Raw genomic sequence first — 20,000 nt, forward strand, 5'->3', positions numbered from 1 at the left:
AGCAGCAGCATCGTGCTTATTGTAGTTCCCCGTTTGTCCGCCAGAGGTCGCTGTTTCCTCTCTGACGGCTCATACGAATATGTTTGTTTACATCAGATTAGAAGATATACACATGTCGGGTTTTGGTTTCTATTCTATCTATTCTTTTAACAACTTACCTTTTTATTTTCTAGTTTATTTTAATGACTACTATTACGTAACCACTGCTTCCTGTGTATTTTGAAACGACTTCCTGTCAATTTGACATCACTTCCTGCTTTTTTTTATTTGTTTTGCATTACATTACATTGCAGTCATTCTGCAGACATATTGTACATGAAAAGTATACACAGATATACATATGTACAAATAAACATGGCAAGGTACAATCTAATGTTAATTGACTTCCTGTTTGTGTCCTTCGTGGAATCTCAACTTCCTGTGTGTGTCCTTCATGGAAAGTTGACTTTGTGTATGTGTCTTATTGTGGAAGCGTGACTTTTCTTATGTATCACATGGAAACTTGACTGCCTGTACATGTACTTTATGGAAACTTGACTTCCTGTATGTGTCTTATTTTGGAAGTTTGACTTCCTGTATGTGTCTTATTGTGAAAGCTTGACTTCCTGTATGTGTCTTATTGTGGAAGCTTGACTTCCTGTATGTGTCTTATTGTGGAGGCTTGACTTCCTGTCTGTGTCTTATTGTGGAACCTTGACTTCCTGTATGTGTCTTATTGTGAAAGCTTGATTTCCTGTATGTATCTTATTGTGAAAGCATGACTTCCTGTATGTATCTTATTGTGAAAGCATGACTTCCTGTATGTGTCTTATTGTGGAACATTGACTTCTCTTACGTGTACTTTACGAAAACCTGACTTCCTGTTTGAGTCTTACGTGGAAACTATATTTACCATCTAAGAAATTATTGAGGTGACGCTTTAATATTGAAGATAATATTTTTACATTCTGTGAAGTCAACATTGAACCACCAAGTGAAATACATATTATATTCCCCTTGCATGTTCCCCCCCTCTTTTTTATTTTATCTATCTATCTATCTATCTATCTATCTATCTATCTATCTATCTATCTATCTATCTATCTATCTATCTATCTCTATCTATCTATCTATCTATCTATCTATCTATCTATCTATCTATCTATCTATTTAATTATTTTATTTCACTTTTTTTTTCGTCAAGCATTATACATTTCTCACAAACCTTTAACACTGTTAACTTCTGATTACATACAGAACAAATGTCCTTATGTCCTTTGCTTCCTCATCTCCGGTTGTTTGACATTCAGTTCTACCTTGCCATGTTATTTGTACATATGTATATTTGGTTGTACTATTTATGTTCAATAAAATAAAAAAAAATACAGATATAAACTGTTGTGATTAATTGAGGGCTGCTCTACATGTAATTTGTCTGTAGACAGCTGTGTTTCGAGCTTTCGAGCTCAGTATCTACCGCAAAAAAAAAAAAACTTGTTGGCATTTGTCTCGGAGATCGGAGCGAAAAATCATGACGTCATGAAGTGAAATCAAGCTGCCTTCCAGGTCGCAAAACAAGAAAAAGTTTGAAATCACGATTATCGGCAGCAGCATCGTGCATGTTGTAATTCCCCGTTTGTCCGCCAGAGGTCGCTATTTCCTCTCTGACGGCTCATACAAATATGCTTGTTTACATCAGATTAGAAGATATAAAGACATGTCGGGTTTTGGTATCTATTCTATCTATTCTTTTTACCACTGACATTATGGCTGACATTATGTCCAGAATGTCTTCATCGCAAAACTTCATCTCCAAACAAACTTTCGACATTAGTATCTATCATTAAAAAAAACTCGTGGGCCTTTGTCTCGGAGATCGGTGCGAAAAATCATGACGTCATGAAGTGAAATCAAGCTGCCTTCCAGGTCGCAAAACACGCAAAAGTTTGAAATCACGATTCTCAGCAGCAGCAGCGTGCTTGTTGTAATTCCCCGTTTGTCCGCCAGAGGTCGCTGTTTCCTCTCTGACGGCTCATACAAATATGTTTGTTTACATCAGATTAGAAGATATAAAGACATGTCGGGTTTGGTATCTATTCTATGACCACTGACCTTTTTATTTTCTAGTTTATTTTAATGACTACTTTTACGTAACCACTACTTCCCGTGTATTTTGAAATGACTTCCTGTCAATTTGACATCACTTCCTGCTTTGTTTTTTTTTTTATTTGTTTTATTGAACATAAAAAGTATAAACAGATATACATATGTACACATAAACATGGCAAGGTAGAATCGAATGTTAATTGACTTCCTCTTTGTGTCCTTTATGGAAACTTGACTTCCTGTATGTGTCTTATTATGGAAGCTTGACTTATCTTATCTGTCACATGGAAACTTGACTTCCTGTTTGTGTCTTAACGTGAAAACTACATCTACCCATGTAATTTGTCTGTAGACAGCTGTGTTTCGAGCTTTCGAGCTCAGCATCTGTCGTAAAAAAAAAACTCGTGGGCACTTGTCTCGGAGATCGGTGCGAAAAATCATGACGTCATGAAGTGAAATCAAGCTGCCTTCCAGGTCGCAAAACACGCAAAAGTTTGAAATCACGATTCTCAGCAGCAGCAGCGTGCTTGTTGTAATTCCCCGTTTGTCCGCCAGAGGTCGCTGTTTCCTCTCTGACGGCTCATACAAATATGCTTGTTTACATCAGATTAGAAGATATGCATATGTCGGGTTTGGTATCTATTCTATCTATTATTTTGACCTCTGACCTTTTTATTGTCTAGTTTATTTTAATGACTACTTTTACGTAACCACTGCTTCCCGTGTATTTTGAAATGACTTCCTTTCAATTTGACATCACTTCCTGCTTTGTTTTTTTTTTTTTTCAATTTGTTTTATTGAACGTAAAAAGTATAAACAGATATACATGTGTACACATAAACATGGCAAGGTAGAATCGAATGTTAATTGACTTCATCTTTGTGTCCTTTACGGAAACTTGACTTCCTGTATGTGTCTTATTGTGGAAACTTGACTTCTCTTATGTGTAATATGGAAACCTTACTTCCTGTTTGTGTCTTGTTGAGGAAGCCTGACTTCCTCACAGTCCTGTGATCTTGTTTAAGGTCTTGTTTACCTTTGCGGAAACTTGACTTCCGACAAGCTTTTTGACAAGTTTCCCAGAAGGAAACATACAGGAAGTCAAGCTTCCGTAGAAAAATACATACAAGAAGTCAAGTTTCCAATTGATACATAAGAAAAGTCAAGCTTCAACAATAAGACACACACAGGAAGTCAGGTTTCCACAAAGGAAACTTACAGGAAGTCAAGCTTTCAACAAGACATGTACAGAAAGCGACATTTCCTTCTATTGTCTTTCAATGCTTTTGTTTTTTACTTTTTTGAACTAATAAAGTATAAACAGACAAATCATATAAACAAACAAACATGGCTAAATTCAATTGATCATCGATGACATGGCCAGGCATGAGGAAACACAAGGACACTTATTTTGTATACAATCAATTGTGTATAAAGAACTTAGCAAGAAGTGAAACTTCCACAACGACAAACATACAGGAATTGACACACACAGAAAGCAAAACTGAAACAAGACACAAACAGGAAGTCAAGTTTCCCCAACAAGACACATACAAAAAGTGTAATCTGGCACATCAACAAACATATTGAAAGTCAAGCTTCCACAAACAAATATACTGGACGTCCACCTTCAAAACTGAGACAAATACAGAAAGTCAATCTACCACAATAAGACACAGACAGGAAGTCAAGCTTCAATAATTAGACACAGACAGGAAGTGAACCTTCATCAGGAAGTCTCAGCCTGCATCTTTACTTTGCAGGAGTTCTTCCAGTATTTCCAGGCCAAAAACAACAAAGAGAAACAAGAAGAGGAGCAACAACACCAGCTGGTGGATGAAGGTCCTCCTCCGCCTCGTCACCCTTCTTCTGATCCATCCAAACTTCCCGCACCTTCTAAACCTCCTCCTCCTCTCCTTTGGCCTGAGATCTTCCTCGGGTAAAAGCCTGTGGTTCCTCCTGTGTCCCTCAGCCGGCCGCCAGGAAGCAGGAAGTGTGAAACAGGAAGTTCCCGAGTCCGCGGGACCTCCTGGCATCTCCGCGGTGTCCGTCCTCCAGAAGGTGAGTGGAGGTCCGGGCCTGGGCCGCCGCAGGTTCTGGTCCTGGCTGACTGCCGTGTCCTCCTGGAGGTGTGGCCTCTGGCGCTGAGCGTCTGCTCCACCTTCACCATCACCATCGGTCTGTTCCCCGCCGTCGCCGCCGACACCCGCTCGGCGGCGCCGGGCGCCGGGGGTCCGGGCTCCTGGGGTGAGTAGCCGTGCGGCTTCCTGCGCCGGTCGCCATGGCGACAGAGCCTAACTCCTCCCGTGGCCGCCACAGAAAGCTTCTTCACCCCGGTGACCTGCTTCCTCCTCTTCAACCTGGGCGACTGGGGGGGGCGGAGCCTCAGCGGCGTCTGCACCTGGGTGGGTATCCATCCCCGCCGGCCGATTGGACCGTCGCGAAAACGGGGTCGGAAGACCGGTGTCATGTGACCCGCAGCCCGGGGCCGACGGCGCCAAGCTGCCGGCGCTGGTCGCCGCCCGCCTGCTCTTCGTGCCGCTCTTCCTGCTGTGCAACGTGCACCCGCGCCGCCGCATGCCCGTCGTCTTCGGACACGACGGCTGGTTCGCCGCCTTCATGCTGCTCTTCGCCTTCAGCGGCGGATACCTGGCCGGGCTCTGCATGCGCTTCGGACCGCGGTGAGGGCCAGGGGTCACGGGGGGTCACGGGGGTCACGGGGGTCACGGGAGGCCGGAAGGTCTTAATCTGAAAGGTTCTCCCGCAGGAAGGTCAGCCGACACCAGGCCGAGACGGCCGGCGCCGTCATGGCCTTCTTCCTGTCCCTGGGGTTGGCGCTCGGAGCCGCCGTGTCCTTCGCCTTCAGGGCCCTGGTCTGAAGAAGATCCTCCTGGTCTGAAGAAGGTCCTCCTGGTCTGAAGAAGGTCCTCCTGGTCTGAAGAAGGTCCTCCTGGTCCGCTGGAGGACAGAACCCAACAGAACGCAGATGAATCTCTCAATAAAAGCACTTCCGCTTCTCATGTTTCTGGTGTTTGACCTTCATTACCTCCTACCACCTCCTGGACAGATGGTGGTAGATTTTGCAAAAAGGATGGAAATGGCTGTAGTGAACACCTTTTTCCAGAAGAAACAGGAACATAGGGTAACTTATAAGAGCGGAGGTAGGAGCACGCAGGTAGACTACATCTTGTATAGACGAGGTAACCTGAAAGAGATCAGTGACTGCAAAGTAGTTGTAGGTGAGAGTGTAGCCAGACAGGATAGGATGCTGGTTTGTAGGATGACTCTGGTGACAAGGAAGATGAAGAGGACAAAGGCAGAGCAGAGGACAAAGTGGTGGAAGCTGAAAAGGGAGGAGTGTTGCATGGTTTTCAGGGAGGAGTTGAGAAAGGGTCCGGTGGTCAGGGTGAGCTTCCAGATGATTGGACAACTACAGCTAGTGTTATCAGGGAGACAGGTAGAAGAGTACTTGGTGTGTCATCTGGAAGGAAAGTAGATAAGGAGACTTGGTGGTGGAATGAGGAAGTGCAGGAGTGTATACAGAGAAAGAGGTTAGCAAAGAAGAAGTGGGATACTGAGAGGACTGAAGAGAACAGACAGGAGTTCAGGGAGGTGCGGCGAAAGGTAAAGATAGAGGTAGCAAAGGCAAAACAAAGGGCTTATGATGACTTGTATGCTCGGTTGGATAGTAAGGAGGGTGAGAATGATCTATACAGGTTGGCGAAACAGAGAGATAAAGATGGAAAGGATGTACAACAGGTCCGGGTGATTAAGGACAGAAGGTTAGAAAGTTAGTCGCAGCAAGACAGAATATATGTGTGTGAATGAGAGGAACTCGGGTGGAACGGTGAGGCTACAGGGAGTGGAGATCAAGAAGCTGGAGGATTTCAGGTACTTAGGGTCAACAGTCCAGAGTGTAGGAGAGTGTGGAGAAGAGGTGAAGAGACGGTCCAAGCAGGTTGGAATGGGTGGAGAAAAGTGTCAGGGGTACGAAGGGATAGAAGACTTTCAGCCAGAATAAAAGGAAAGGTGTACAAGACAGTGGTGAGACCAGAGATGATGTTTGGACGAGAAACTGTTCCAATGACCAAAAGACAGCAGGCAGAGCTAGAGGTTGCAGAGATGAAGATGTTGAGGTTCTCTTTGGGAGTGACCAGGATGGAGAGGATCAGGAATGAGTCTATCAGAGGGACGGCACATGTTAGATGTTTTGGAGAGAAGGTCAGAGAAGCCAGACTGAGATGGTTGGGTCATGGACAGAGGAGGGATAGAGAATATATTGGTAGACGGATGCTGGAATTGGAGCTGCCAGGCAAGAGGTCTGGAGGAAGACCAGAGAGAAGATTTATGGACGTAGTGAGAGAAGATATGAAGGTAGTTGGTGTGAGAGAGGAAGATACAGAGAATAGGGTTAGATGGAGAAAGTTGATTCACTGTGGAGACCCTGAAGGGAAAAGGCGAAAGAAGAAGAAGAAGAAGAAGAAGAAGAAGAAGAAGAAGAAGGTGAGTCCAGGAAACGGAGAAACAGGAAGTGAGGCGTGGAGTTTTACCGTGAAGGTCCGACAGGAAGTGGCGCTCCAGGCGTGACGTCAGCTTGACGGCGGCCTTTAAATGTGGGTCGGAGCTAAAAATAGATGTCAGCTCAGCGGCGCCATGGAGGGAAGAACCCTGACCTCCGTGGACTTCCAGGTCTTCGGACACGTCCAGGGTACGGAGGAGGCGGGAATGCACGTGCGTTGCGTTGTCACATGACCTGCGTGTGCAGGACGTCACGGGAGCTGTGTTTGTGGTCATGTGACCTGCGTGCGTGTGTCGTGCTTACCGATCTATCGGATCGATCGACTAACTGATCGGCCGTCATTGATCGACTCTTTGTCTTGCAGGTGTTTGTTTCCGGATGGTGAGTTTCGTCCTGCTCTCTGATTGGTCCACTGCTGTTAGCACCATGTTTTCCATGCATGTGTGTGTGTGTGTGTGTGTGTGTGCGTGTCAGTATACAGAGGAAAAGGGGCGGAGCCTGGGCGTGAGCGGCTGGGTGAAGAACACCAGGCAGGGCACCGTGATTGGTCAGATCCAGGGCCCGGCCGACAAGGTGGCCGACATGTGAGTCCCGCCGGTGCGGCTAACAGGAAGTGGCTAACAGGAAGCGGCTAACAGGAAGTGGCTCCGTGTGCCACAGGAAGCACTGGCTGGAGAAGGTGGGCAGCCCGAGCTCCAGGATCGACAGGGTGGACTTCTCCAACCAGAGAGAGCTATCAGACCCGGAGGTCCGAGGCTTCTCCACGCGCTACTGAGCGCGCTCAGACGCCGGCCCGCTTCCCGCTTCCCCCCCCGATCGATCGATCGATCGATCGGCGACGAGTTATCGATCGCGTCCGAGTCTTAAAATGTTTCAATAAAAGCGACGCCGACCTTTGACCCGCGAGTGACCTCTTCACCTCCGATCGGCCGGCCCGATGTCACGCGTCGCCGACGGTTACGAGGCGGCGCGGTGACTCTGCGTCGCCGTGACAACGGTCGGCAGGAAGGAGGTCAGCCTTTCGGAGGAATGGACTCCAGCTTCTGCTAAAGCAAAGAATAAACATGTTTGTGAGGGAAGAAAGAAGAAAACATGAAAGAAAACGGAAACAAAAATTAAAAAAGAAAATACTAAAGAGAAACAAAATGAAAAGAAAGCAAGAAAAAAGGAAATCAATGAAATAAATAAAAAGAAAAATTGAAAAAAACAAAAAAGGGAAAACAAAACAAAAAGAAAAAATGAGAGAAAACAAGAAAAAATAAACGAAAAACAGAAATAAATGAAACATATACAAGTCAAAAGGAAGGGGAAAAACAAAATAGAAAAGAAAAAAATAATATAGAACAGGAAAAAATGGAGAAAAAGAAAAGCAAGACAAAAAATGAAAGAAATTAAAATAGAAAGCAGAAGGGAAAACGAAAGAAATGAAATAGAAAAAGAAGGAAAAAAAGACAAAGCAGAATAAAAGAAGTAAAGAAAAAAAGAAATAGATGAGAGAAGGAAAGAAAAAAGTAAATCGCAGATAGAAGAAAATAAATTAAAAAAAGAAAATAGGAGATAAACTAAAGAGGGAAAGGAAACCCGGAAAAGGAAATAAATGAAATTAAAAAATGAAAATAAGAGTATGAGAGGAAATAAAGGAGAGGTTTAAGAAATGAGAGGAAATGAAAAGCCAAGAGAAGCAGCGTGAGGTCGAGCGGCCGCCGTCTCCTCCAATCACATCTCACAGACGACCTCTGACCTCGGCGCCCGCGGCAACGGGTCAGACCGGCGTCGCCTCCCTCGTCTTCATCTTCATCTTCATCTCCCATGAAGGTCGAGTCTCTCCGGAGTTGAACTCGGCGTGAAAACGAAGACGAGGAAAAGGAGGAACGGACGGAAGAAGCGAAGGGGAAAAGCTCGTCGCCTGATTGGTCCGTGGAGGAGCCAATCAGGGTTGGCCGTGGTTAACGGAGGCCCAAATGAAGAGCCGACAGGCTTCCCTTCAAACTTTATTCGCGTTCCGTCGCGTCTCCGGCTTCGATTTCCGGTTTCCGTGGCGACGTCAGGTCTTCTCGTGCTGCAGCAGGTGGAAGCATCTCAGCACGGCGGCGGCGCTCAGGCTCTCCTCCTGCAGGCGCCGGTTGTCATGGCGAAGACCCAGAAGCTGGCGGCGCAGCTGCTCTTTGTCCCGCCGCTCCTGGACACAGCGCCGCGTCAGCGGGCGGGGACGCCGTCGCCATGACGACGGGCCGTCTTACCTGCAGCAGGTGGAGGCGAAGGCGTCGCAGGTTCTCCTCCAGACGCTCCACCTTCACGCACAGGTCGCCCGCCGGGACCCCGCTGTGGACACCGGCACGTTACCATGGCGACCACCTCACCCTCACGGGCGCCGGCGCCGGTCTTACCTGTCCAGCGGGGCGGCGCCGGCGTCCGGCCCTGCCGAGTCACACACGCACATTTCAAAAATGCCATTTCATGCATTACAAAGGATATTTGCAATAATTCATCAATAAGTCAATTACTAAATCCAATTAAAATGACATGTGATGACAATTTATTATATTCAATTATTACATATTTCCAATGATAGAATAAAGTCATGCATGAAATGATCGAATTAAAATGTATTAAAATTTATCTGCTGAATTCAGCAGATAAATTATGGTCAATGATTAATAATTCGACTGAGGAGGTCAAACATCACCGTCGCCATGGAGACATGGAGCGTCCCGCTGCCACGTAAATGGGGGGAGGGGCCGCGGGGGGGCGTCGCCCCGGCGACGGCCGTCCGCCAATGAGCTGTCGGAGAGGCTGAGCTCACCTGAGGGGGAAACCGTCAATCATCGATCCATGGGATCAATACCTCTGAGCCGTCCACACTGTCATGGGATCAATGGGATCCATTGGACCGATAGGATTATCAGATCAATAGGATCCATTGGACTGATAGAATCAATAGGATCGATAGGATCAATAGTACCCATGCCATCATCAGATCAATAGGTTCCATAGGATCAATAGGATCCATAGGATCATCAGAACCATAGGATCAATAGTATCAATAGGTTCCATAGGATCAATAGAATCCATAGGATCATCAGAACCATAGGATCAATAGTATCAATAGGATCAATAGAATCCATAGGATCAATAGTATCAATAGGATCAATAGAATCAATAGGATCAATAGTATCAATAGGATCAATAGTACCTGCGCCATCATAGGATCCATAGTATCAATAGTATCTATAGTATCAATAGTATCAATAGTGTCAATAGTATCAATATTATCCATAGTATCAATAGTATCAATAGTATCAATAGTATCAATATTATCCATAGTATCAATAGTATCAATAGTATCAATATTATCCATAGTATCCATAGGATCAATAGAATCAATAGGATCATTAGTATCAATAGGATCAATAGTACCTGCGCCATCATAGGTTCCATAGTGTCAATAGTATCCATAGTATCAATAGTATCAATAGTATCCATAGTATCAGTAGTATCAATAGTATCAATAGGATCAATAGAATCAATAGTATCAATAGGATCAATAGAATCAATAGGATCCATAGTATCAATAGTGTCAATAGTATCAATAGTATCAATAGGATCAATAGTATCAATAGAATCAATAGGATCATTAGTATCAATAGGATCAATAGTACCTGCGCCATCATAGGTTCCATAGTGTCAATAGTATCCATAGTATCAATAGTATCCATAGTATCAGTAGTATCAATAGTATCAATAGGATCAATAGTATCAATAGTGTCAATAGTATCAATAGTATCAATAGTGTCAATAGTATCCATAGTATCAATAGTATCCATAGTATCAGTAGTATCAATAGTATCAATAGGATCAATAGTATCAATAGTATCAATAGTATCAATAGTATCAATAGTATCAATAGGATCAATAGAATCAATAGGATCCATAGTATCAATAGTGTCAATAGTATCAATAGTATCAATAGGATCAATAGTATCAATAGTGTCAATAGTATCAATAGTATCAATAGTATCAATAGTATCAATAGGATCAATAGAATCAATAGGATCCATAGTATCAATAGTGTCAATAGTATCAATAGTATCAATAGGATCAATAGTATCAATAGGATCAATAGAATCAATAGAATCAATAGGATCCATAGTATCAATAGTGTCAATAGTATCAATAGTATCAATAGTATCAATAGGATCAATAGAATCAATAGGATCCATAGTATCAATAGAATCAATAGGATCCATAGTATCAATAGTATCAATAGTATCAATAGGATCAATAGAATCAATAGGATCCATAGTATCAATAGTGTCAATAGTATCAATAGTATCAATAGTATCAATAGTATCAATAGTATCAATAGGCCCATCAGGAGTCAGAAAGCCTCCAGGCCCAAATGGTTAGTTGTCCTGAGTGAGAGGTTTTGGGGTTCAGGGTGACTCACCCCTGCCAGGCTGGGGGGGCGCAGGACGTCCACACGCTCCCACAGAGGAGGAGCGGGTCAGAGGTCGTCGCCATGGAGACCACAGCTGTCGGGAGGCGAAGAAGAAGATGAAGGTTCTTCCGGCCGATCGCCGATCGTCACTAATCAATAACGGATCTCCCCGTGCGAGCGGGAAGCAGCTCACCTGCCTGACGTCACACCTCTTCGGCCCCTCGTCTCTGATTGGACGAGAGGCGGCGGGCGGCGGCGTTGGCGAGGAGGAGGAGGAGGAGGAGGAGGAGGTGGAGGTCCTGAGGAACACCTTCATCAAGACGGGGTTTTGGACCAGCATGAAGACCTGTGGAGTCTGAGGGCTCACCTGGACCACAGCTGAGGCTCCTCACGTCCACGGACACAGGATCCACAGACAGGGGATCCACAGACAGGAGATCCACAGACAGGAGATCCACAGACAGGAGATCCACAGACAGGGCCGCCGACCGAGGAGCTGAGACACACACAGGGTCACATGACACAAAGGCACAGGAAGTGGAAGTTCTGGCTCAGGAAGTGGCAGGAAGTGGCAGGATTATGTAAGAGGTAGCAGGAAGTAACAGGAAGTTGTGAAAGTAACAGGAAGTAACAGGAAGTAACAGGAAGTAGCAGGAAGTAGCAGGAAGTAACAGGAAGTAGTAGATAGTAGCAGGAAGTAACAGGAAGTACCAGGAAGGAGTAGGAAGTAGCCGAAAGTAACAAGTAATAACAGGAAGTAGCAGAAAGTAATAAGAAGTAACAGGAAGTAGCAGGAAGTAACAGGAAGTTGAAGGATTATGTATGAAGTAGCAGGGAGTGACAGGAAGTCGTGAAAGTTGCGGGAAGTAGCAGGAAGTAACAGCAAGTAACAGGAAGTAGTAAGTGGTCACATGAATTCACAGGGAGTCAAAAGATTGGTTAAATAACTACAAAAATATATAAACACATATTAATTAAAAACAAGTCAAAAACATATATTTCCTAAATGAATAATTGTATTTTGCAGTAATTTGGGGGCAGAAGTTGGATGTCAGATGGACAGACGTCACCTGGACATGCTGGAGGTGTTGCTGGAGTCTCCTCGCCAGCCGCCCACGTCCCGCAAGGCCAGCGTCGCCGCGGCGACCGGTGCCCAGGCGTCCTCGCCGGACGACGAGCTGCTGCAGGCGGAGCGGCTCCGCCCCCCAGAGAGGACCGGCTGTCAATCAGATGATCGACCGATGAAAACAACGAACCGATTGGAAATCGATACCCGACATCAGCGAGCGACGGATGTTCGCCAAAGGTGCTTTCCGACCAATCGGGAGCCGGCGTCGCGCTCACCGGCCGCTGGTTGCCCCCGACGACGGCCGGAGCGCGTCTCCCCGCCGGCCGATGGCAGCTTGGCGGGCCGACCTCTGCGGGACGGCCAGGACACACAGTCACTGTCACTTCCTGTTAGCTCGCAGGGCTAGCGGGCTAGCAGGCTACAAACGACAGGAAGTGACCCCCCCCGCCCGCCAGGAAGTGGCGCTGCAGACTCACCCGCTGAGCTCCGGACCTCCAGGACCTCGGGACGCCTGGAGACACACAGTAATCACATTACTCCACGCTTCTGGTCACATGACACCACAGGCTCTGATTGGAGGATCACCTGCAGGGGGCGGGGTCTGAGGAGGATGGCCGGTCGCCGGGGCAACGGGTGCAGGATGAGTCTGGGGGGGGCGGGCCGGGCTCCCGAGGAGTCCTGGGAAGAACCATGGAGGAGAAGATGGAGGAGGCTCTACCTGCTGGATGACATCGTCACCAGCCAATGGCCTCCTTCTGATCTCGCGCTCTGATTGGACAAGAACCTGGAGAGAGGAGGGGCCGGCGGCGGCGGCGGCTGGCTTGGAGGCGGAGCCACTCTGAAGTCCATGGTTGGCAGGTGGTACATCTCTGATACACTCCTACACACACACACACACACACACACACACACACACACACACACACACACAGTCTCGTTGAAGTCAGATTAACAGATATTCTTTTTTTTCAATTATTTCTTATCAGCAATAACTAAGTTGTTGAATTAATCAACAGATGATGAGTAATTGGGTTGATCAATGAGTTAGTTCATTAATTGACTAGTTAACTGCTGAATGCATCAGTGAGTTAGTTGGTGAGTTGATCAGTGAACGAATCACTGAGTGAGGGTTTAGGCTCCGCCCACCTGCGCGGCGTCCCGTCGGCGTGCGGCGGGGCGACCACCAGGCCGACGGTGGCCGACGTCCTCAGCAGCTCCACGGTGCGTTGGTGTCCGGCGGTCGCCACGGCGACGCCGCAGACCTCCAGCAGCCTGCAGCCGGGCCGGAGCCCCGCCTCCCTGGCCCCGCCCCCTTCCACGCCCGCCACCACGCCCTCCATGTTCACCTGGAAGCCCAGCTGGCTGCCCCCCTCCCGCCGCAGCGTCATGGCCGACACCGGGGCCCCCCCGCTCACCGCCTAGGGGTCAGAGGTCACGGAGTATTGCGAGTACTGCGAGTACTGCGAGAAACAAGTCCTGAATACGCAGCGATCCTTCTTCTGAAGCTACTCCGGTTGGAGTACTTCTAGGGTGAAGTTCTTGTAGCGACGAGTACTTCCATCCCAGAGTAGTACTTCCAGAGTACTCGTACTCACCAGGAGGCGCTGGCAGATCTCCTCCACGTCCTGAGCTCCGCCTCCTCCTCGCACGGAGAACGCCAGCGATTCCCCGCGCTCGTAGAAGATCTTCACGCCGCCGCCGCCGCCGCCGGTGCTCCAGCCAATCAGGTCGTTGCAGCGGCACGCGAAGACCACCTGTCCGCCGTCCTCGTCCACCAGGACCAGCAGCCTGGCGGAGACGGCGAGGCGGCAGGCGAGGGCCGGTCCGAAGTCCTGCAGCGTGACGGGCCAGGCCGGCGCCGCCACAGCCGAGCGCAGGTGGGCCAGCGGGCGCCACGCCGCAGGCTCACGCCGCCGCCGGCCCACCAGCGCCGCCAGGCCCGAGCGTCCCGCCGCCCTGTCCGCCGGCGACGACGAGCTGAACTTCGCCGCCAGCTCCCTCAGACGCTGCCGTCTGTGACGCGTCACCATGGCGACAAACCCTTCCGTCCTCCGCAGGGCGCCGCCGCCGTTGAGCAGCTTCGCTAGCAGGAAGTCGCGGAACCCCGGAGATGCCGGAGACATCGGGCGCGAGGGGACGGGAGGACCGAACGGGGGGACGTCCTGGGACCTGGAGGTAGATACGCTAACACAAGACAGACTGTTAGCACGCTAACACGAGACACAAGTTTATGACACACTGGCGATGGAAGGACGCTTAGCTAGCAGAGGATGGAATGTTAGCCAGGCTAACGGGACTGACAATGGGAATGCTAACAGAAATCTAGCAGTTAGCCAAGCTCACGGAGAACGGCCTCAGCCACAGTTAGCTGCGCTAACACAGGAGGAACGGTTAGCCTAGCTAAGACAGCCACTTAGCTTGGCTAACAGTGGACGGCGCCGAAGCTAAGCTAGCAGCCTCACCTGTAGCAGGTGTGTGCGCCGCAGGGCCGGTGGACGCTAACGCTGATGACGACCCCCTGCCGGTCTGGGGGCGTGGCCTCCGCCGCAGGGGGCGGAGCCTCGGCCTCCCGGAAGGTCAAAATCACCGTCTGGTTTCCAAGGTGACGGAGTTTCTGTGTAAACAGTGACTAAGTATTTAACTAGGACTTCACCAGGTCAGTACCCAGAGTACCTGCAGGAGTACTAGCTCCACTAGTCCCATCAACCACATGCAGTACTGCTGGTAGTACTAGTAGCTGGAGCAGCAGTAGTCAGAAGTACTATGAGCAGTACTGGCAGTAGAAGTACCACTACAGTACTACAAGTACTAGAAGTAGTTTTACCTGGTGGTTCGACATCAGGAAGGTCAGCTCACATCCTCTGAAGGTCGTGGAGATACTTCCTGTGGACACACACACACACACACACATACACACACACACACACACTGATGAGGGGGCGGGGACAGGAAGCTCCAGGTCATGTGACACTCGGGAACAGGAAGTGGTCCCGGTACCGATGCGGTCCCGCTGGACCGGGCTGAAGGTCTTCGGCCGGACTTTGAGACCCAAGAGGTCCAGGAACTGCTCCAGGGCCGGAGTGAGGGTCTGGTCCTGGCTGGTCCAGAAGACCCGGACCTGCTGCTGGAGGACCAGCTGTGGGAGGAGGAACATCTCATGAGCAGATGATCTCCTCCGCCAGACGGGAAGGTCAGGCCCACCTGCTGCAGGTCCAGCTGCACCAGCAGGTCCTGGACCAGGGGGGCGTCGGTGGCCAGGCGGAGGCAGGAGATGCTCAGCTCTGGAACCGCCAAGTCCAGGACGTCCTTCAGGGGTAGACCTCCAGAGGATCCGCGTCTGGACCGGGACGGGACCGAGTCCTCCAGGACAGAACCTCGCAGGACCCGCACCTGAGACGGCGGGGATCAGGACCTGAGGTGGACTGAGCCGGACCCGTGCGGACCCCTTACCTGAGCGGTTCTGAGGATGATCCTGTACTGGTACTGGTCCCGGTCCCGGTCCGGCCCCCCCTGCAGGATCTCCCTCTGGACGCTCAGGGCCACGGGTCCCAGGTTGTCGTCCACACCCAAGTAGTTCTGATGTTCTGGAGATCGGAGGTCACGCGTCAGGACCGGGTCCAAACCCATGAAGATCAAACAGGTCCAAGTCCAGGTCCCGGTCCAGGTCTCACCTCTCCCGTAGAAGAACTTCGGGTAGAATTCTGCTCCCCGGTCCAGGTTCTCGATGAAGATCCCGGTCGGATCTCCGGGGAAATCCGGGTCCTCCGGGCCGAGCTCCAGGACCGCCACGTCCCTGGTCCTCCCGGTCCTGGTCCCGGTCCCCGGGGGGTCCGGCCGGAGGTCCTGGAGGTTGAAGAGCACGCTCTGGACGTCGTGGTGGGCGAAGCAGCGCCGAACCCTCCCAGCCTGCGGGGCGGCGCCGGCGGGCCGGCCCCTGGGGGCCAGCAGCCGCCGCAGGAAGGACGGGTCCGGCACGGTCCTCCGGACTCCGGTCCGGTCCCGGGACCGGGGCCCGGCCTGCACCTGGCCCCGAGCGATCCGCTGGGCCACCTGGAGGCTCCGGGACAGGGGGGCCCCGGGGGGGCCGGGGGGCGCCGGGCCGTGGCGGCCCAGGGACCAGGTTCTGCCCCGCTCCGGACCCGGGTCCTCGTTCAGCTTGGCCTCGCTGCTGCTCCTTTGGACCCGGACCAGAACCTCAGGACCGCCGGCCTCAGGGGTCCTCCATGGAGACGCTCCCGGGCCCCGGCGAGGGGGTCCGACCCCCGGGACCACGGGAGGATCCAGACCTCCTGGGATCAGCTCTGACCCGGTCCACCTGCAGATCCAGAACCACCTGGATCCCCCACAGTCCACATGGACCTGGAAGAAAACGGCAGGGTCAGGTTCTGAGACCAGGACCTGGACCAGGACCTGGACCAGTGTTTGTTGATACCATACGAGCTTTCAAACCACAGTGTGTGTGTGTGTGTGTGTGTGTGTGTGTGTGTGTGTGTGTGTGTGTGTGAGTCTGGCTGCTGTCCAGCAGCAACAGCTGTGAGTGTGTATATAAATACTGGCATGTACTGTGTGTATAAATACTTTTGTACTGGTGTACACCAGTACTCGAGTACTCGAGTACTTGTACTCACTGGGAGTGAAGGATGTTTCCGAATCAAACTTCTGACGTCAGAAGCTTTGGATCTACTTGTTTCCTGTCGGGGGTCGTCGGCGCCGCAGAGCCACTTCCGGTCCGGGGTCGCACCCACTTCCTGTGTGTGTCTGGCCCCGGTAATTACAGCCTAATTACAGATGATTAACCGGAAATGTCCCACGAGGGTCGTGACGCGCGCTTCACTCACATTTCATCCGTACTTCAAACGAATCACTAAAAGCTCTATTTTGAAAACGCGCCTTTCCTTTGACGGCGTTTGATCTCAATCCATCGCTCGTGAACCCCTCTGATCCTGCGTGATGTCCACATCAAAGCAGAGGCAGAAGAACCGGAACCGGAACCGACCCGTTCACGCGGACTCACCGCAAGCAGCCGCCCGGTCCGGAGCCGCGCGTCCGATCCCGCCGGCGGATCCTCGCGACTGGACGAGCGGCGACCCCCGCCTCCGCTGGCCACGCCCCCACGCCATCTGGCCACGCCCCCCGTGACCTCTGGTCACGCCCCCCCGCCCCTCGGCTACTTCCGGTGTCTCCCGGTGCCTTCACGTTAAGACAAGCTAACGTGCTATTAGCGCTGCGGCGTCACAGTTTTAATGTCAACAAATAAAGTAAAATAAATATTAACTGAGAGACGAGATAGAAGACGTATAAACATCCACAAATAAACAAACAGCAGAGATAATATTGGGGTTCGGCTTCTTTCGCGGAACTGAAGGGATCGGAAGTCCCCGAACTCACCGGAAGTCGCTGTACATTCGCCGCTTCCGGCAGAAGTACAGCGACTTCCGGTGAGATTTTGATTTCCGTCAAACGACAGCCGAGTTTGAAAATAAAAGCCCGTGTCCGGGTGCGCTTATGCTTGATTTCTGTAATTTTGAACGCTTGAACGCCGTTTAAAAAACATTTCTAAAGGCTACCAGGTATTTTATTTAACTTTTCGAAAATGAAGAGGGTTTTCTGCTTCCTGTTTTGATTGGTCAAACTGGGTTTGACAGCGGAAAAGACAAAACAACTAAAGACAAACAAGGAAAGGACGATTAAGGGTTTTGACCTGAAAACAAGACACGGGAAACTATAAACAAGTAGGATTTAAAATTGAAAATGATCCTTTTATTAAAAATCCTTGAAAGTGAAAAGAGGATAAAAGTTATTGATGATTGACGGGTCAAATGTTTATTGGCTTTGAAAGGTGGAGCCCATTGCCATGGAAACGATCAGATCATGGCGAAGTTCAGCCACTGGGGGGAGACAGAGACCAATCAGAGATCCGGACTTTCAAATTAAAAGATCAGCAAGTTGTCAATCATCCAATGTTTTCACGCGGAGCCAAAATGTCACCTGGTTCAGGTCCAGCTCGATGGAGCCGCTCTGCTGGGAGTCCAGTTTCTGGAACATTCCTGGGGAGGAACCAGGTCAGGTGGTCACAGGATGCTAACGAGGGCTAGCGCCGTGCTATCCCCCCCCCCCCCGACTCACTGAACATCATCTCCAGCCTCATGAGGCAGCCCACGAAGTTGTCGAAGTCCACCGTCATGTCGCAGTCGGAGTATCGAGCCACCAGCAGCTGGTAGATGCTGTTGTTCAGCGTGAAGCCTGGAGACGCAACCGCGCTCACGTCAAGCTAACTCTGTGCTAATAGCATGACTACCACACCCTAGCATTGCGCCAAAGATCCACAGCACGAAATTGTGCAAACACCGCGTGCCGATCGCGTTCCTGTCACGTCAGAGTGTCGCACATGCTAGCGGTCATGCTGATGCTGCGCCATGCTAACATCACACTGAACCTCCAATGCTAATGTTGTGGTAATGCTAAACGGATATCGGATATCATGCTAAGATTGCGCTCATATCACAACATGTCGTCTCGCGGTCATATTAGCATCACGCTATCATCACTAAAATATAATGGGATAATATCCTGCAATTTATTATGCTAAGATACATTTTTACAATGTTAGGAAAATGCTAACTCATGCGGCTATCATGCGATCACACTTCCTGTCACATGACGCCCAGGAGACAGTCCGAGATCTGAGGTGGAACTGACCGGCTTCCTTGAAGGCCACCCTCATCTCCGGCGTGCTCATGGTGCCCGAGTTGTCCATGTCGTTGTTCTTGTATATCGACTGAGAAGAAACAGAGTCCAATGCAAGCGCTGGATATTTGAAGGTCCAGGGTCAAAGGTCAGAAGGGGGGGGGTCTTACCAGGTACTTCTGCACTTTGTTCCACAGGGTGGCAAATTCACCCAGACCCAGTTTACCATTTCCACTGTCCTGGAAGCAGTGAAGGAGCGCAACGTGGGCGCGCGCACACACACACACACACACACACACACACACACACACACACACACACACACACACAGAGTCTGAGCAGAAGGATACATCCATCAGGTTCACCATGACCCGGCACGTCTCCATGCTGAAGCCGTCCGTCTTGATGTCACTTCCTGTGGGAGGAGACAGGAAGGTGAGCGCGGCGGCGCCGCGTAGCATCACGGGGCTGTCGGAGCGCCAGCTTACGTTTGGACACGATCTTGTTCAAGATGTTCTTGAGTTCCGCCGCAGAGATCTCCATGTCCTGTTACGCCGTGGAAAGTCAGCCCGTCATGCTCGGCTAATATGCTAACACTTAAAACCTGCTAGCAAACTGAAGCGTTACAAAGTTCAGAGCTCGCTTATGATGTCAACACGAAGCACATGCTAGCATGCCGCTGACGCTAACAGCTAACGCGCCGCTAGCCAAGGAGGCAGACGCTGGCGGACGCTCACCTCTCCCGCGAGCTTCATGAAGAGGTTACGGAACGCCGGTTCCACGCTGTCGTCGGACACCGACTCCTGAGCAGACGGGAAACCGGGCTCCGGTCAACGCTACGCTAACAGAGGGGTCACGTGACGCGGACGTCCGTCTCCTCGGGGTACTCACGTCCTCCAGCTCGGCGCCCACGGGGTCGTCGCACGGTCTGACGGGAAACACAACGTTACACACTCGTCCCGGCGGGCCGACGAGGACGGGAAGCCGAAGCTTCCCGTCGGAGGTGAAGCCGGCCGAGCTCGGCGGGAGGCGACTCACGCCGTCTCGTTCTGCTTCTCGGAGAAGACCCGGATGCAGAAGTCCCCGTTGAGGTGCGGCTCGAAGGTGGAGGGGACGATCAGGTACTCGCCCGGCGGCAGGCGGAAGCGCGAGCTGACCTCCCGCAGGTTGATGAAGGTCTCGGACCTGGCGGTCTGGGCGTG

General features: G+C 50.3%; 4 protein-coding genes and 1 long non-coding RNA gene across 6 annotated transcripts in view; 2 read left to right on the forward strand and 3 right to left on the reverse strand.

Moving 5' to 3' along the window:
- Window positions 1-5,104, forward strand: part of LOC147228613 (equilibrative nucleoside transporter 1-like) — a 7,852-nt gene extending 2,748 nt beyond the window's left edge. The window contains exons 8-13 of the mRNA XM_086156702.1: window positions 3,849-3,927; window positions 4,058-4,146; window positions 4,215-4,332; window positions 4,405-4,490; window positions 4,567-4,766; window positions 4,853-5,104. Coding sequence (XP_086012828.1) covers window positions 3,849-3,927; window positions 4,058-4,146; window positions 4,215-4,332; window positions 4,405-4,490; window positions 4,567-4,766; window positions 4,853-4,964 — 684 coding nt within the window. The 3' untranslated portion in view covers window positions 4,965-5,104. The remainder of the gene's footprint in view (window positions 1-3,848; window positions 3,928-4,057; window positions 4,147-4,214; window positions 4,333-4,404; window positions 4,491-4,566; window positions 4,767-4,852) is intronic.
- Window positions 4,995-6,703, reverse strand: LOC147228614 (uncharacterized). The gene is made up of 3 exons (XR_015106936.1): window positions 6,636-6,703; window positions 5,132-5,199; window positions 4,995-5,043 (listed from the first exon to the last, which is right to left on the reverse strand). It is a non-coding gene; the product is annotated as an uncharacterized LOC147228614 (long non-coding RNA).
- On the forward strand, window positions 6,690-7,497 carry LOC147228615 (acylphosphatase-2-like). Of its 2 annotated transcripts, none has more exons than XM_086156703.1 (4): window positions 6,690-6,793; window positions 6,969-6,985; window positions 7,079-7,188; window positions 7,265-7,484. In XM_086156703.1, the coding sequence occupies exons 1-4, from the start codon at window positions 6,697-6,699 to the stop codon at window positions 7,377-7,379; spliced, it is 339 nt and encodes a 112-aa protein (XP_086012829.1). In that variant the 5' UTR covers window positions 6,690-6,696; the 3' UTR covers window positions 7,380-7,484. The 2 variants fall into 2 exon arrangements, with proteins under 2 accessions (XP_086012829.1, XP_086012830.1); XM_086156704.1 differs by having other exon boundaries at window positions 6,705-6,793; window positions 7,086-7,188; window positions 7,265-7,497.
- A 1,085-nt stretch (window positions 7,498-8,582) lies between these two features.
- LOC147228616 (uncharacterized) lies at window positions 8,583-17,059 on the reverse strand. Its single transcript, XM_086156701.1, has 21 exons — window positions 16,740-17,059; window positions 15,783-16,470; window positions 15,562-15,695; window positions 15,313-15,501; window positions 15,109-15,247; window positions 14,936-14,994; window positions 14,574-14,725; window positions 13,707-14,295; window positions 13,258-13,529; window positions 12,896-12,991; window positions 12,697-12,789; window positions 12,588-12,622; window positions 12,387-12,460; window positions 12,113-12,261; window positions 11,410-11,538; window positions 11,236-11,341; window positions 11,052-11,136; window positions 9,291-9,407; window positions 8,992-9,022; window positions 8,845-8,926; window positions 8,583-8,783 (listed from the first exon to the last, which is right to left on the reverse strand). The coding sequence occupies exons 6-21, from the start codon at window positions 14,948-14,950 to the stop codon at window positions 8,649-8,651; spliced, it is 2,160 nt and encodes a 719-aa protein (XP_086012827.1). The 5' UTR covers window positions 14,951-14,994; window positions 15,109-15,247; window positions 15,313-15,501; window positions 15,562-15,695; window positions 15,783-16,470; window positions 16,740-17,059; the 3' UTR covers window positions 8,583-8,648.
- A 785-nt stretch (window positions 17,060-17,844) lies between these two features.
- Window positions 17,845-20,000, reverse strand: part of LOC147228617 (calpain-2 catalytic subunit-like) — an 8,631-nt gene continuing 6,475 nt past the window's right edge. The window contains exons 12-21 of the mRNA XM_086156705.1: window positions 19,837-20,000; window positions 19,690-19,726; window positions 19,536-19,601; window positions 19,287-19,344; window positions 19,149-19,213; window positions 18,969-19,037; window positions 18,811-18,889; window positions 18,238-18,354; window positions 18,100-18,158; window positions 17,845-17,999 (exon numbers count right to left, since the gene is read on the reverse strand). The exon at window positions 19,837-20,000 is cut by the window's right edge and continues 48 nt beyond it. Coding sequence (XP_086012831.1) covers window positions 17,976-17,999; window positions 18,100-18,158; window positions 18,238-18,354; window positions 18,811-18,889; window positions 18,969-19,037; window positions 19,149-19,213; window positions 19,287-19,344; window positions 19,536-19,601; window positions 19,690-19,726; window positions 19,837-20,000 — 738 coding nt within the window. The 3' untranslated portion in view covers window positions 17,845-17,975. The remainder of the gene's footprint in view (window positions 18,000-18,099; window positions 18,159-18,237; window positions 18,355-18,810; window positions 18,890-18,968; window positions 19,038-19,148; window positions 19,214-19,286; window positions 19,345-19,535; window positions 19,602-19,689; window positions 19,727-19,836) is intronic.

This window comes from Fistularia commersonii, chromosome 12 (genome assembly GCF_037954325.1).
Source record: "Fistularia commersonii isolate RoL2024-O1a breed Wild chromosome 12, RoL_Fcom_v1.0, whole genome shotgun sequence".
Classification (NCBI taxonomy): Eukaryota; Metazoa; Chordata; class Actinopteri; order Syngnathiformes; family Fistulariidae; genus Fistularia; species Fistularia commersonii.